The 17,401-nt window shown below is 35.9% G+C and overlaps 1 protein-coding gene across 4 annotated transcripts in view; it reads right to left on the bottom strand.

Moving 5' to 3' along the window:
- The window catches only part of USP15 (ubiquitin specific peptidase 15), a 136,124-nt gene extending 125,575 nt beyond the window's left edge, over positions 1-10,549 (bottom strand). For all 4 annotated transcript variants that reach the window (XR_014295377.1, XM_082636634.1, XM_082636635.1 and 1 more), the window contains exon 1: positions 10,413-10,549. Coding sequence is in view for 3 of the 4 variants with exons in the window: in XM_082636634.1 (XP_082492760.1) it covers positions 10,413-10,501 (89 nt within the window). In the remaining variant the exon portion in view is untranslated. The remainder of the gene's footprint in view (positions 1-10,412) is intronic.
- Between the last annotated feature and the right edge of the window lie 6,852 nt (positions 10,550-17,401).

Genomic DNA, 17,401 nt, shown 5'->3' with positions numbered 1-17,401 from the left:
CAGGCTCAGCGGCCATGGCTCACGGGCCTAGCCGCTCCGCGGCATGTGGGATCTTCCCGGACCGGGGCACGAACCCGCGTCCCCTGCATCGGCAGGCGGACTCTCAACCACTGCGCCACCAGGAAAGCCCAGATGTGGGCCATTTTTAAAGGCGCTATTGAATTTGTTACTACATTGCTTCTGTTTTATGTTTTGGTTTTCTGGCCACAAGGCATGTGGGATCTTAGCTCCCTGACCAGGGAACAAACCCGCATCCCCTGTATTGGAAGGCAAAGTCTTAACCACTGGACCGGCAGGGAAGTCCCGTATGTAGTATTTTAAATCGTTATAAACTAGATATTTCACTGAATTTTTTTTAAGTACCACAAACTAAAACTCATCAGTAAAACATAACCAAAGAAAGCTATGAAGTTCTTTCAAATAAACCATCAAATAAACCAAATAATCATCCCTTTATATCTTAATTTTTAGATGTGAAGCGTTTCCAACCTATTTTCTGTTCTGCACATTAAATTCATCAGTTGGCAAGAACTAATTTTTATGACCTCTTTTTACATCTAAACTAAGAGACAAATAAAGAACTCAGGAAGGAGGCCAAGTAAGATTGTGAAAGTGAAAAGAAAACCCACAGAATCAGAGAAAATTCTGCAAATCGTCTATCTGATAAGGAATTTGTACCCAGAATAAAGAACTCTTAAAACTCAATAATAAAGAGCCAAATAACCAAACTGGAAAATAGGCAAAGGATCTAGACAGACATTTTGCCAAAGATATACAAAGGGTCAATAAGCATATATGAAAAGATGTGCAACATCATTAGCCACTATGAAAACTGAAATCAAAACCCCAATGAGATACCACTTCACATCTACCAAGATGGCTATAACCAAAAGGACAGGCAACAACAAGCACTTCAAGGATGTGGAGAAACTGGAGCCCTCATACACTGCTGGTGGAAATGGAAAATGGTGCAACTGGTTTGGAAAAGAGTCTATCAGTTCTTAAAAAGCAAACACAGAGACTTGGCAATTCCATTCCTAGGTATACACCCAAAAGAAATGAAAACTTGTGTCTAGACAAAAACTTGCACACAAATGTTCATAGCAGGATTATTTGTAACAGTCAAAAGTTGTGAACAACCCAAATGTCCATCAACCGATGAAGGAATAATTCAATGTGGTATATCTATACAATGGAACATTTTTTGGAAATAAAAAGAAATGAAGTACTGATACACACAACAAAATGGATGAACCTAAAAAACATGTTAAGTGAATGAAGCCAGGCACAAAAATCACACATATTATATGATTCTATTTACATGAAATATCCAGAAGGCAAAATTATAGAACAAGAAAGTAGATTAGTAGCTGCCAAAAACAGGGAGATTTGGGTAGAAAAGGGGGCAGGGGAGACTGCTAATAGGTATGAGGTTTCTTTTAGGGATGATAAAAATATTCCAAAATTGATTGTGATGATGGTTGCACAACTTTGTGGACATACCCAAATCCAGTGAATTGTACACATCAAGTGGGCAAATTGTATGATATGTGAATTATATCACTATAAAGCTCTTGTGTTAAAAAAAAAAAAAGAAGAGAGTGAAAGGGCCATAGATCTGGATGGAATTATTATCGATGATTTTACAGAGATTGGTTTTGAAGAAAGTGAAAGTCAGGGCTTAGTAAAATGTACTGGAAATAATATGAATGATGTGTAAAGTCCTATAAGGTAGGAACATGTAAAGACTTTGCAGGAAACGGGAACCACCATCTGTATCAAAGAGCTATATTAGTTAGAAATGAGACTGCTGTGACTAGAATGCTAAACCAGAAAGACCTAGAAAATTCTAGAGGTTCCTCACATGGATAACTAGATGAATATGGTGTTCTACTAATATGACAAAGCTGTCACTTTTTGATTCTAATACTTTCAAGTATTCATCCCTCAAAAAATTGCTTCCATAAATGGCTATGGCTTATCACTCATAGGCAGGCAGTACAGTTTAAAATGCAGGTGTTAGAGTTGACTGTCTAAGTCAGAATCTCTGCTCTACCACTGACTGAGTATATTACCATGTGCACTTAACTCTGTACCTCAGTTTCTGAATCTGTAAAATGAGAACACTATCACTTATTTCATACATGCAAAGAGCTCTTAACCTTATAAAAGAGTGGTAATATTTGTAATCATAGCCACAACTACATGGTACATATAAATACTTAGCTACATCTCTCCTGAGAATCAAAAGTTTCTTCTGCTTGATATCCAAAGTTATGAAAATACATTTTCCATCTATATCAAAGATAAATTTCTTGATTAAACTGTTAAACTTTGTCAAGCTGTTATATTGCTAAATAATATAAAGCAACCCAAATTATCAGGTCTCTTTAACCATGATCATTTAACCCTTACCATTCTTTTTTTCTTTCCTCCAGTTTTATTGAGATATAATTGACATACAGCACTATATGAGTTTAAGGTGTACAGCATAATGATTTCACTTATATGCACTATGAAATAATTACCACAATAAGTTTAGTGAACATCCATTATCTCATATAATACAAAATTAAGTAGAATAAAACTTTTTTCCTTATGATGAGAACTCTAAGGATTTACTCTAACAACTTTCATATATAACATACAGCACTGTTAATTATATTACAATGGAATACTACTCAGCCTTAAAGAATGAAATTTTGCCATTTGCAACAACATGAATGGACATAGAGGGTATTATGCTAAATGAAGTAACTCAGGACAAATACGTATGATTTCACATATATGTGGAATCTAAAAAATGAACAAACATAACAAAACAGAAAAGAGTCATAGATACAGAGAACAAACAGGTGGTTGCTAGAGGAAAGGAAGGTGGGAGGAGGAGAGAAATAGGTGAATGAGATTAAGAGGTACAAACTTCAAGCTGTAAAATAAATGAGTCACCGGTATGAAATGTACAGTGCCGGAAATACAGTCAATAATTATGTAGTATCTTTGCATGGTGATAGATCATAACTAGACTTATTTTGGTGATCATTTTGAAATGTATAGAAATATCAAATCGCTATGTTCTGCAACAGGAAGTAACATAGTGATACAGGACAATTATACTACAAAAACAACCAACCAAACTCATATAAAAAGAGTGTGGTTACTAGAGGCAGGAGTGGGGGGAAGAGGAATTGGATGAAGGCAGTCAAAAGGTACAAACTTAACAGTTAGAAAATAAATTCATACTAGAGACGTAATGTACAACATGATAAATATAATTATCACCCTATCATTCTTAATGTTTTTGTTTTTTTACTACAGGAACTTGATGCTCTTTTTAATTTTGTCTCTAATGCTCCCAGGTTTTAACTGGCTCTCTGTACTAAGTGAAGTCAGTCAGACAAAGAAAGGCAAATATCAGATGATATCACTTACATGTGGAATCTAAAAACATGGATACAAATGAACCTATTTACAAAACAGAAACACACTCACAGACATAGAAAACAAACTTATGGTTACCAAAGGGGAAAGTGTGTAAGTGTGTGTGTGTGCTTTTGGGGGTGGGGTGGGGGGGGTAAATTAGGAGAGTTTGTGATTAAAATATACAAAACACTATATATAAAACAGATAACCAACAAGGACCTACTGTATAGCACAGGGAACCATATTCAATATCTTGTAATATCTATAATGGAAAAGAATCTAAAAAAGAATGGATATATGTATACGTATAACTGAATCACTTTGCTGTACACCTGAAACTAACACAACATTGTAAATCAACTATATTTCAATTAAAAAAATAACAAAAACTGCCTCTCTGAAACTCAGAATAGCCTGGTCTCAGAGCCACATTGGACTTAACTTGTGAGAGCCTTTAACTTCTTTCACAGAGGAAGTCTTTTCTATGGCTACTTCTGCTAAACCATTTTCTTGAATCACGATTTTCCTGAACCACAAGGAATTATCACACTAATATGTGGGTCTTCTCAAAACTAAAAGGAGAGTGGAAGGGACAGTATTCTTAATTCTCCTCCTCATGAAGAGGAAACAGTAGTCATTACCCTCCTTTTCTTTTTGGAGAGCTATAAAGAAGCTATGCAGAATCTTACCGACAGAAGCAGTATTCTAGGCATAACCAAATATAGGTTAATCCTACAGAGGTTTTCTGCCTTATAGTAGAATCTGAGCTTCTTCTTTTTGAGGAGCTATTCTTGATTGTTCCCTCAGATACATCATTTTAATCTGTATCCAAAACTGAGGTCACTTACTATCAATCAGTCTTATTCTAGGTTTCTTTAGTAGTGGTTTCTGTGTAAACTGGATGATAAAGTTGAAAGGAAATACATTCCCTTTGTTTAAAGAATAGATGGTGAAAGAATCTAGAAAAATGACTTCAAAGGAATAAATATAAGATACAGAGTGTGAATTACAGTAGTAACTAAGGAAATGAAAATAAGAAGCACAAACCGGGCTGACATTATGCAGGCAAGGAAAAACTAGTAATCGCTGAAAAATTCTATATGGAGACTAAGAAGAAATAGTTTACTGCCTTATGAAATACTGTTTGAATTACATGTAAGTAGTGACAGCACAAAACATTTTTAATACTAAGGAGATACTGGTAGGATTTAGTATTCTAAATCATTATAAGCCAGGTATTTAAAAAACCATCTCTGAAATCATCACACACCCGTAAAATGAGGTAAATAAGAGTATTTGCTCTTATTATATGCTGCACATGTATAAAGCATTTAGAATAGTGGCTGGAACAGAGTAAGCATTCAATAAAGGTTCACTAGTGGTGGTATTATCACCTGTGAACCACATGCAAACCAACTGATTCCTCTAAGCTCAGACTTCTCATCTACAAGAAAGGAATATAAATACATACTTTGATCCTTATTTTGAGAATCCAACCAGATAATGCATGCAAACACCTCCACCAGTAGTTCTCAACCTTCCCTTTATCTCCCTGCCAATATATCTGATGGTGTTTCAATTCACTTTTATAATAATTACGGTTTTTTTTGTAAAGTGATTCTCAAAGTGAGGAAAAGAAAAATCACTCTGAACTCATGTAATAAAACCAATATATCTAATGACTAACATGGCAAAATTGATTTTATTAGCAGTCATGTTACATGGACTGTCAGTTTTCAGGAAGATGTTAAAGAGGTATCAATATGGTTATGTACCTTCCACTGTCTTAATTCAAATGTGCTTTGACTTTGAAAATTCACAAAAAGTTGGTAAACAAAGGACATAAAATACCAAACTTTCACATTTGCATTTTCTGTGTTGGGTTATTCCTATGGATTTTTAGTTGAAAAAAAGTCTTATGTATTTGTGGTTTATTGTAAACCAAACACTTTAAAAAATATGGGCAAAGTACTAAAACAAAATATCCTACAAGTTCTTCCTATCTGCTTGATATGCTGTTTCTGTAAAACTATATGAAAAGGGGCCATATGGCCTCTAACAATCGCTTATGACTACTGATAAACAATTAAAACCCTAAATCTAAATAATACACAATCCCAGTTTCTTTTGTTTAAATGTACTTTTGGATCAAAATAATATTTATTCTACATATTCAGTAAATAACCTATTAATCTTTAAACAGATTTTAATTTCCAAAAGCAAGATGTTAAGATTTTCTACCATATCTAAACTGAACAGTCACAAGAAACAAGTGTGGGATAAAATGGAAGAATTCTGCTGCTAAATATAAAATAGACTCCATTTAAAGAGAAAAGAATGTCCATTTTTTAAAAAAGTGGAACACTTTTAAAATGCATCTGTAAAATAAAAGGCAGCGTAGAACAGTATTTTTAAAGCCTGAATTAAAGCCCCAGACTACTTGGGTTCAAATCTCAGATATATCAATGTGTGAACACCTCTTTGAGCCTATCCGGGTGAATTCCTATTCTGGCAAATGTGAATTAGAGCACATTCACATTCTAGTACCCTAGAATTGTGGTGATGAGTAAATAAGTTAACATATGTAAGTACTTCAACAACACCTAGCACAGTGTTTTCAAATGTAATATGATCGGTCATAGCCTGACAATTTTTTTCTTATTATACTTTCATGCAAGCAAGATTAATAACTGTCACAAAACTATTTTCTAAAAAGAACATCTAGTTAATACCTTGTATGTGCTAATAAAAAAAATGGTATGATTTAGGAAAAAATAAAGCCTGAATGTCACTAAGTAGATAAATGAAATCACTGACTAAAGCTCTGGATCTTCTTGGCCAAATAGGGTACATTAATCTTGGCTTCACTAACAACTTACAAGTGATTTTAAAACTTATGAAAACAATTAAATTAGGAAAAATTGCTTTTCTCAATTTTAAGCAACTAAAATGTGAAAAATACACTTTAATGTCCCTATTTCTGTCCTTATTTTCATCAATTTACTAACACTAAAAAACAGTTTTGCTTTCTGGTTTCATTTCCTGCAAATGATGTAATATATACCCTATTTCAGTGGTAAACACTTTGTTACAACTAAAGTTAACAGTAACAGTAATGTAAAAACTTCTCAACAAGTACACACTAAACAATTTGGAGTTCATATTGATTAATAGTGTCCATTTACATTATTAACTGATTTTTTGACTTAAGATTATTTTCTGTTAGTGTAACTCTAAGTCGCAAAAACATAAGGGAGCATATAAAATAAAGCCTCAAAGACTTCTAAGTAAAAGAGTAAGAATGGAAGGAAAGCTCTGAAATTGAAATTAGTGTCTCTCCTATCTAAAAACCTGACTGATGTGATTCCTCGGCACTTTATTGAGGCAAAAACATCATACATATTTTAAATGACTCTAAATGCAAATTAAAGCTACTCTCCAAATTTACCTTAAACCTACTTGAGTTATTTTATTAGGGTTTATATAAAAATGACTTGCAAAATTTAATTTATAAAGTTAGCTTTGAACATACTTGAACATAAAAATTAGTGAAAATGACTGGTAGATGAATAACACTTAATAAAATGGGGAAATAAAGCAGTGATTTTGGTGATTTGTAGTCATCTGTTTATTTACTCATAATAAATCTATTTTAAAAGAAATCTCCAAAGAGAGTATTCCATAACCCACAACATGCCTTTGCACATTTGTACATTTATTCATTTAACTATCATCCCCTTCAATAGGTTCCTCCATCCCTAATATACTTACATGCAATGAACTTTAAGCAAATTTTCCTTTTATCTTATCAGGAGAAACTACCATGTATCTGAAAATTAAGTTATCTTTCATTCATCCTAAGCTAAACAGTTCTAGTTCCTTTATTCTTCCTCTATAGTTTCTTTCTTTCTTTCTTTCTTTTTTTTTACATCTTTATTGGAGTATAATTGCTTTACAATGGTGTGTTAGTTTCTGCTTTATAACGAAGTGAATCAGTTATACATATACATATGTTCCCATATCTCTTCCCTCTTGCGTCTCCCTGCCTCCCACCCTCCCTATCCCACTCCTCTATAGTTTCTAAATTCTAACAGTCTTGTTCCTGGTTTTCTGAATCTCTCCTTGGAGCTGAACACAGATCAAGAAACAGCATACAAGACCACTGCTTTACTCCATCTAATGCAGATCTGTGTTACTTTTATACCCAACCTTTTTAAAAGGTACGACTCTCTTGCATCAATTTTGACATTACTGTCATTATGAAGTCTAATACCAAACATATCATAAGGTTTGTTTCTCCTCATCTCAGACATGTGTAACTTATTTTCATTTCTAGAATGTTAGCTTCCAGATAAAAATCATTCACCATTTACAAATAAACAGAAATTCATGTAGAAGCAAATTTTTATCCTTGCCCAGGTGTTAGCATTAATTACCAGAGTACTAAGAGGCAGTCCTTATCTGCAAAGTGCTCACAACCTAATTAATGAACTTTATTCATCTACATGCATTTCATGATAACACCAAACATTAGTATTAAAATTTCAAGAATAAACTCATGGTAAACCTACCATTTTTTCTCAATAGTCCAATCAGTCTTTCCAAGATTGTTATATACATATACCAAGACAATGTTCCATTTGCATATGGCCCATTTCAGATATAAAATAACAAACAGTATTTGCCCAAATACCCATAAATGACTAATCCAACGATTTTTAAGACCTTAAAAAGAGAAATAACTTTTTAACAAGTTTTAATGAGTTCCAAAAACATGAACCCAAGTTACAACTAAATCATTAAATATCTGTACTAATTCTGTACTCATGAATACATTATCAAATTTGTACTTATGAAATTATTCTCCTTAAAACTCTGAATCAAACTTTTGTTAGTTCCTTTTTTAACAGGTTTCACCTGCTAATTCCAAGAAAACTGGCTCGCATATAAACCAAACTATATAGTTTCTGCAGTATCCCAGCACCATCTTTTTCCTGCATTTTTTTCTTTAAATAAGAGGGGAACTCAATTGTGAGGATAAAAATTTGCACATTCTGCTGTTACCTAAATATCTGGGCCTCAGTTTCCTTTTCTTTAAAATGGAAGCACTGAAATGACTCAAATTTATAGACTTCCTGTATTTACTCTTTTAAACAGATCTTTTAAAATGATTTACAGTAACTTTGTCAAAAAATAAAAATGCTAAACTTTAACGTTTAGTGCTCACAATACTCATATTGCTCCCATCATCCTGTAGATCCAACACCACCAATTATTACTCAGTATATCAAAACCACAACATTAAAGAGAATACCCATATAAATAATATCTATATATTAAATTGTAGATTTCTATTTTGTGGAAATCCACATTTATCTCTTTATGAGGTGGTAACAGGCAAGGTAAATTAAGAATTTTAAAGTGTTCTTTAACAAACAATAAGAAGCAAGGATTGATTTCATCTTTAACAATCCACAGGCCAAGGTAAACATAAATGTCCTAGGAAATGTCCAATTTCCCCACAGTAATAAACATCTTAGGAACACTGCCATATGAACAATAATTATTAAATATTTTTTGCTATAATGCAACAAGTATATGTTTACATCCTCAGGGATTTTTATCATATAAACAGAGTATGCAGCCTAACAAAGTAGGAAAAAAGTACCAAGACTTAGATCAAAGTACTTAAATTCAAGTCCCAAGTCTGCCATCTACTAGCTTACTTGAAAATGATTCTAATACCACAGCATTTTATCAGAAATGGCGGTGATAAAAAGGTAACTAAAATTTAATGTTCTCTCATAAATAATCTTTTAAAATATTTCACTGACTCAGGATAAAGCCCTATAATGAAATTATTCTGTCCATTTCATAGACGAAGGTACTGAGGTGCAATGATTTAAAGTAACTTTCCTCAAAGTCATACTGCAAACTAAGTGGTGAAAAGGTAACCTAATTTGGGTCTAAATCTGATGTTCCTTCCACTAAGCCATATCGAGTAAATGAAAAAACACTCTGTAAATTATATACCACTGTTATGGTGACGATGATAAATGAAAATAACTTTTATTATAATAAAGAAGCTCATTATACTTCCTAATAAAACAGAGCACTTTATGTTACATATTCACATACTGAAGTTATTCTGAATACCACTTGATATTGGCCCACAAATATTAAAATCTCCAAATACTTCCTTCAGTATTTTAAGTATATCCTTTCGTATTTTATAAGTCTGAACGTTAACAAGTGACTTAAGCCTCAAGTGGACTTATCTACTTTTTGCAGGCCTGCGTTATCCTTCAAACAGGAGGGAAGAGCTGCACTTCTAAGAGAAACGCTACCGGCGTCTATCAAGTCTCCAAGGCACAAGACCACGTGGTACCACTCAGAAGCCTAAGGTTCCGTACTCCCCTCCCTCCTTTTGACAAGGAACTAGGAACTAAGGTTCCCTTCTCTTAAGTGGCGCCCTGACACATGCCACCTGTGTAGTACGAACCGCAAACATCCTGCAGCCGGCCTCCCGGAAGAATACGAGAATCAGAATAGGGAACTTGGATGCCGACAATGCCGGGAAAAGAAATGACTAAAGAAGTAGAGGGTGAGATCCTGATCAGCTGCGGGACCAGGACCTGTCAAACATTAAGAGACTCACACCAACGAGTGTAACCTATCGTTCGGGAAGGCCTGGGGTGGGAGCGGCACTACCAGAGGAAGAAGGACGAAGAGAACTGCACGAGCCGCCGCCGCCGCCGCCGCCGCTCCCCGCAAGCCTCTTAGCATGCTCCGACGAGCCACGAACCCTGGCCCTCATTTCGGGTCCGATCTTTGCCCCAACCTTTCGGGAGCGGCCAAAATCCTGCTGCCCGAGGCGGCCGCCGCCGGACCTGCCCGCACCTGTCACCACCGAGACACCAGCCCGCAGTTCCCGCCCAGTTCTCCACCACCCTCGGGCAACCACAGCCACCTCAACCCCTTTCCCTCACCAGGTGTCCCCTTTCCGGAGCGGGGTTTTGAGTAGCGTCGCGATGTCAGACCGCTGGAGGTCCAAATCCGCCGCTCCGCCTTCCGCCATCTTCTTCCACTAGCGGTAGCGGAGGCGGCAGCAACCGCCGCGGCACGCCCCAGAGCATTGTGGGAATGGCGTCCCGCGGCCCCGCCCAGTCGGCAGGTCGAAACCAAAAGAGACGAAAGGTTGGGGGGGTGCGCCTCCGGAGAAGCGTTGGGCCCGGGCGGAGTGAGTGCGCCGCGGTGGTCTGCTGCCCCCCATCGGCTCCCGCCCGTCCAGCAGCTCGCCTCGGTCTTCTCCGGCCCGGGACCGCCTGGTTTTAACTCTCGTGTTTGGGGCCTCCGTCCTCTCGCGCTTGAGCGGTGCCACCACCCCGTCCATCCTTGACTTCTGCCTTCCCCTCCCTCTTTCCCACAGACGCCTGAAAATCCTTATTTGCGCATTCACTCACGCTTGAGGGTGGGGCGGGGGGCGTGGGGACGGCTAAAATATGGCAGAAAAATTTTAACAGGTCCGTGACTCGAGTCTTTTCGTTGCGAGTCGCAGAACCTAAACTCGGTGAATATTGGGTCAAACAGAGGACAATCCGAAACCGAACGCTTAGCCGCAATGCTCTGCCTGGGCTCTTTCTTGCGCTTCTACTCCTGCTGTAGGTGGAGACCTTTTACAGGTTCTTTGTGACGCCTCCCCAGGCACACCCAGATAGCTAAGCTGCAGTGAAAAACATGTTCCATTTCCTCGGTGAACAGAGTGTAAAATATGTATCGAATAATGCCAGGTACTAAAGGGGAAAAAACGGGCGAGAAACCCATTCTCCTAGATGTTAGGAAGTAACATTTTCTTAGGCACACCTTCGCCTGGTGTGTGCAACCTGAAAGTAGATAATACCAGCTATTATTTGAAGCCAGTTGTGTTATAAGTGGGAAAATCGAGTTTCTCAAAAATCAAATGCCAACGTCACACAGTAAGTGGAGAGGCAATCCAGCTTCCAAAGCCCACTGGCTATCTATACACTATAGTACACTAATTACCACTCCGTATGAAAGCCTAAATTAAAATGTAAACTGAGCTGCACTAGAGTCATAAAACAACCCCCAAAAAACCTTTGTACAACTAGCGGCTAGCACAATGCTGCCTAACATATAAGAACCACCCAAATATGTGTTTCATAAATGAATTGTGGCAAAACTGCTTAAGTAATTCCAAGCATGAAGATGTCCGGAGATTTGACTTTAAGATAACACGTGATGTGAAAAGACTAAACTATGGATAAGAATTCCTGCATGATCTCTCTTGTTTACTCATTTTCAACCTCTACACTAACTCATTTGGTGAGAATGCAGTAACTGGGTGTAATATGCTACTAAGAAGTGCTAAACCCTTCCAAGGGTAGTGTATATTGGCATCGTAATTTGTGTGTATCAGCATTATTACTGCTTATTTTCTTTGAAATAATACTATTTTGTATTATCGTATCATCCTTGATTTGAAATTCTGAAAACAGCTTCCAATTACTGATATTTCTTATACTATTTGACTCTTGACAAGTTAAAAATTAGTTTGTTTAACTATGAATACCATCAAAGGGTTACGTTTCCCTCCTTTCCCACCCAACCTCTGAAAGAGAACTAAGTAGTTTTCCAGAGAAAGACAGCATGAAATGGGAAGAATAGTGGAGTCATATGAACATGAGTTCAAACCTCATCTCAACCTCTAGCTGCAAAGTATTTAACTTATAGTTTAGTCATTAAATTGGGAATAACAGTACCTATGTTAAAGAATTTTTATAAAGATTAAATGAAACAATGTGAGTTTATTACTTGGGACATAGTAGCCAATCAATAAACACTAATGTTGTTCACTATTGACAGGATGAATTTTAATAGTGTGTAAATTATATCTCAATAAAGCTGTTGGAAAAAAGTTACGGACTTTGAAGGCAAACATACTCTCCATCATTTTATAAATATAACATAATTGAGAAGTGATGCCTCATGCACACTCTGCTGTCCAATTTCCTTTCAAAGAAAGTGCATTTTTGATATGTTGAAGTCTGTAGCCATGCAAAAAATGAACTAACCTTTTCTTCATTTGCACCATGTTCAAGGCAATGAGTTAATTGGATATAGATGTGTAAGTTCAATGTCAGTTTGAATTATATGTCAGATTTATGAGGTCATTTTGTAGACCTAGTTGCCTTCAGAGTCAAGAAAGAAATAATATTCATAGTATTTTATTTAACAAGCACTTATAAAGTGCCAAACCAGGTTCTAAGCACTTTGAAATATTATCTTTTTTTTTTTTTCCTTTGCGGCACGCGGGGCATATTGAGGCAATTGGCAGAACCCAAATTTGAAACCAAACAGTCTAGCTCCAGAATCTAGAAGTTTTGAGTAAGCTTTTATTTTTCTACTGACCTTCATGATCTTGATTACAGCAATCAACTTTCTAGTGACTTCAGTTTACTAATTTATGGAAATTCTGCCTATTTTACTTATGCTTATTCTACTCTCAATTATGAAGAGAAATAAGATATTGTTTATAAATACTAAATTGGTTAAGGTCCACTACTGAATATTTTCTCTACTGAATAACTAAGTAGATAATTGATGAGAAATGTTACTTTCCCTTGAATCACACAGATAATTGAATATAAGCCAGGGGTTACATCAGCTTCTTTGGAATGAGTATCTTCATTGATGCTTCCCTTAGTTAATTTTCTAAAAATGTAATATTTACTTGGTGATTGCCATTGCCTTCTCAGACTCTGCACCTTTCTTGTCCGTTAAAAACTTAACCTAGGGCTTTGAATAGGGAAAGGGGGTATGCTGGGTACTTTAGAAATTAGGCTTCATATGAATAAAGTGCACCTTATATAAAGGCAGGATTCCTTCATCTTCAAATAATTTCCTCTCTGCTCACCGATGTTTAAATGATCCCTTTCAGAAAGGTTCTTGTATCCTACAATTAAAAGATAGGACTTCAAATGTCAACAGTCTAGGAGAGAGTAAGTCTTAAAACTAAGGTGTTAAATGAGAGCTGGTTTTCAGCCTGAGATGGACCAGAGAAAGAAGAAAAAGCACTGCATTTTTTTAAAAAATAGAGCTGAATGCAAGAAAGTACAAAGAATTCCAAGAGGAGCTTTGCATACTTCACAATTTTGTTTGGTGCTGGCTACATGAGCCTAAGGAAAAATCTGCTAGAATCAGCACATCCCCTAAAGGAACAATGATTGATGACCTTGCTGTCTTTATTTCTCAACACTTCTTATCTCGGGTCTTCAGGAACCACTGTTTCACTTTTTCCTCCTTCCTTGTCCTTCCTCTACAGTTATTCCCTCCGATAACGCCCCACTCCCCCATGCCTGTTCAACTGTCTAAACCCTTCATTCTTTTCTCTTTTGTAATTTTATAACTCTCTTTTTGCTTTACTAGCTCTCTGGACAGCTAAAAGGCAGTGGAAAGGCGGGGGAGTAGTGCAAACACCAAAACAGCATGTAGTAATGTGCTTAATCTGTTAATGATATTTTTAAACTTGAGATATGAATAAAAATTGTAAGTGCCACGATGCAGTTTTTAAAACTTAAAAAAAAACCCACAGAGGCTTCTTATTTCAGATAAATGTTAGGTGCTGATAAAGAGAAAGAAAAAGTAGTGAAATGAATACAGTGTCTTAGAAAAAGGGCCAGTATACTTGGCTTTTGACTCTGGCTCAGTGCCACTAACTATATGGGTCACCTTGGCCAAGTTATTTAATCGCTGTGAACATTTGTTTTCTAATTAAAAATAAGGTGATTAGACTCTTCTGGGGCTGAAACTCAAATGCTTGCAAGGGTTCAATATAGATAATGTAAATGGGCGAAGAAAAACTGACAGTAAGGAGTTGCAGGAACTCTAATGAACGATCTGCCCTAACTAAAGTTACTTAAACTAAAAAAGTTAGAACAAAAAAAATTATACCTTCTACCCTAAAGGATCTAGAAGGTTTAATTTTAACATAGGCATGAAGTCTGCTAATGAATTAATCTGAGCTGCTACTTTTTATTCTCTATTTTGGAAGCGTACACAAAATGCTGTGGAAGCTGACACTACTCTGAAGGCTGATGTCAATCTATAGTAGATACTAAATGATCAGAGAACTAAATTGAATTGAATCAATAAACAAATTGAATAGTCTTATAGGTCTAGAATTATAGCAAAAAAATTCTTAAGACATAGTATATTCTGTGGGTCCTAGATATTTCAGAATGAAATGTACCTGTATGGTGGGAAACTTTTCCAAGAAAAGACTCTGGTTATCCTATCCAATCAAGAGTAATATAGATTAAATCAAGGTTGATAGGAGGGAAATCTGCCTGTTTTATTTTTTCTTTATTTGTTGCTTATATGTATTGATAGATTAAAGGTTGAATATGTTATTATATTTATATATAGACTTCAAGGTTAATAAAGAACCACTTCATGAAAAAATAGAAATGCTAAGCAGCTTCTGGGTCCTTTTCCCAAGCTTCATAATAATAGATGGACTTTAGAAAGCTAAATCACTTCAAACATGCTGATATTTTGTTTTAAAGGACAGGTTAAATTAAACAAAATATTGATCTTAACATCATATACTTGATCATACTTACATCAGTTTTGTGCATGAGTTTAAAAATGTTTTCTTTTATGCCCATGGGTCTTCAAAATCTACACATCCAAAGTGAGGTAGAGACTTGTGTAATGATCCAGTGATTCTTCAACTATATAGAGTCCAGAGAGATTAACTTTGTTTCCTCCCAAGAAAGGACTGAATTATTCAGATTTTCTGTTTGAACAATCCTTCTCTTCATTTTGGCTTAGGTAGCAGAAAGATTTAAATTGCTTACACAGAGTTTTAGAACAATATAATAGCAGTTCTTAAAGAATACATCTGTGTTCTGGGAGTGATATAAACATTGTATGAGGAATTTTTCATGATGTTGTCTTCAGGTATCTCTAAGCAATAGGGGCACTACAGACCACATGGATGGTTTAGTCAAGTTAGAAGACATCAACAATGAAGGTAAAACAAGTCTAGTGATTTTATAAAAATATTTACTATCACTTTTTGTTGCTAGCCAGTATGCTTCTGTCTAGGCCCTTTGAACTATGTCAGTTGTGCATTTCTAAAATTATTAGTGGCCCAAGACCACTATGTAATACATTGGATGTGATTTGTTTAGCATGAGGAATTCATGATATGTGCAGGAAATAACAATATACCTCCACATATAACTTGATTTACTTAATGTTTATGGAAATTTAATACAATATAGTGGAAAAATTATATATCTTAGAAAGACCTATATTTGAATGCCCCACTCTGCTACTTACTAGTTCTGTGATACTGGAAACTCTAGTTTCCTCATCTGTGAAATGGAAATAATAGACTTCTTTTATAGCATTCAGTCAAAAAGAGAATGAAGTAATGAATGTGAGACTCATAATAGAGCTCAATATATAGTAGCAAATATTACTTATGAAATATCTGTCCCTCTTAGACTGGGGCAGATATTAAATTTGAATGTTTAAACAAATTCATTAAGACCACAAAGCTGTATGCAGTAATATAAATAATTCTGTTAAAATTAGTAGTATCCTATGTCAAAGACACCCAATCATTAAAGGGGCTGAGAAGGATAATATTAAAAGTCCAGCTTTACTCACAGTCTTTTCTGTGAAGGTGTTCTTAAGGGTAAAACAATGTACTTGGAAGCCAATAGTGGAATATGATACAAAAATATTTTCATATGATTATGAATGTCCTCTAATTATAAATATAGATACATAATAGATCAAATACATGTGTTATAGTCATCTTACCTGTGGACTGAGACTGACAGCACAGAAGGCAGAGTAGTGGCTCCCCAAAGATGTCCATGTCCTAATCCTGGAACCTGTGAATATGTTACCTTATGTGGCAACATGGCAAAAGGGACTTTGTTGATTTGATTAAGGTTGAGGACCCTGAGATGGGGAGATTATCTTGCATTATCCAGTTGGGTCCAATCTAGGCACATGAATCTACCTCTGACCACAGCCAGAAACTTCCCTGGCTGTGGTCAGACGTAGATATGACAACGGAGGAACAGCTTTGAAGATGGAATAAAGGGGCCATGAACCAAGGAATGTAGATGGCTTCTAGAAGCTGGAAAAGGCAAGGAAATGAAGTCTCCAGAAAGGAAGACTGCCTTGATTTTAGCTCAGTGAAATCTGTATTCCACTTCTAACCAATAGAAATGTAAGATAAAACATGTGTGTTGTTTCAAGCCACTAAGTTTGTGGTAACTTGTTACAGTAGCAATAGAAAGCTAATGCAGATAGGTAGTAGAACAGCCTATCCTGAGGAAATTAAGACAAAGCAAAATATTTTCAGACCTAAAATTGACCACTGTATCCACCTACTGTAGTACTACACAGATATGTTATGTCATGAATAACAAGAAATTGGGCTCAATAAGATATATTCTCTGGACTGCTGGTTCACAAAAGTATGGAAGATATTTTTAGCAATGAACTGTAAAACTGACACAATATAGAAAGTAATAGCCATACTAAAGTCTTCAGTGATTATGAGATACTTTTTAACTTTTTAGGCAGTGTTGCCAAATTCGTAACATCAAATTTTAATAAATATTCATCAAGAATGATGACCTGGAGTTTGTAAATTATGCTGATTACATTTCCACATTACATTTCTACATTTCCACTAGACCAGTTGTAGTAGAATTATTGGCATACTATGCAGAAAAACGTTATAAAGACTCACTAATAGAGACTCTGAAACAGTTCAGGGAAGCAAGAGCGGCAGTTAAGGGAACCTCATGTACTACAATCAGAGGAAATTGAGTCAAGGTGACTTATGAGGAGTAGAGCTGTAAATACATATGGGCTGGATAATACAGATAACTGCTAGCCAAAATAGAGTACAAATCCATACACGTGG

The sequence above is a fragment of the Mesoplodon mirus genome (assembly GCF_964341445.2).
Source record: "Mesoplodon mirus genome assembly, chromosome: 11".
In the NCBI taxonomy this organism is placed as follows: Eukaryota; Metazoa; Chordata; class Mammalia; order Artiodactyla; family Ziphiidae; genus Mesoplodon; species Mesoplodon mirus.
The sequence above is the reverse complement of the archived record's forward strand: the minus strand, read 5'-3'. Positions and strand labels throughout refer to the sequence as shown.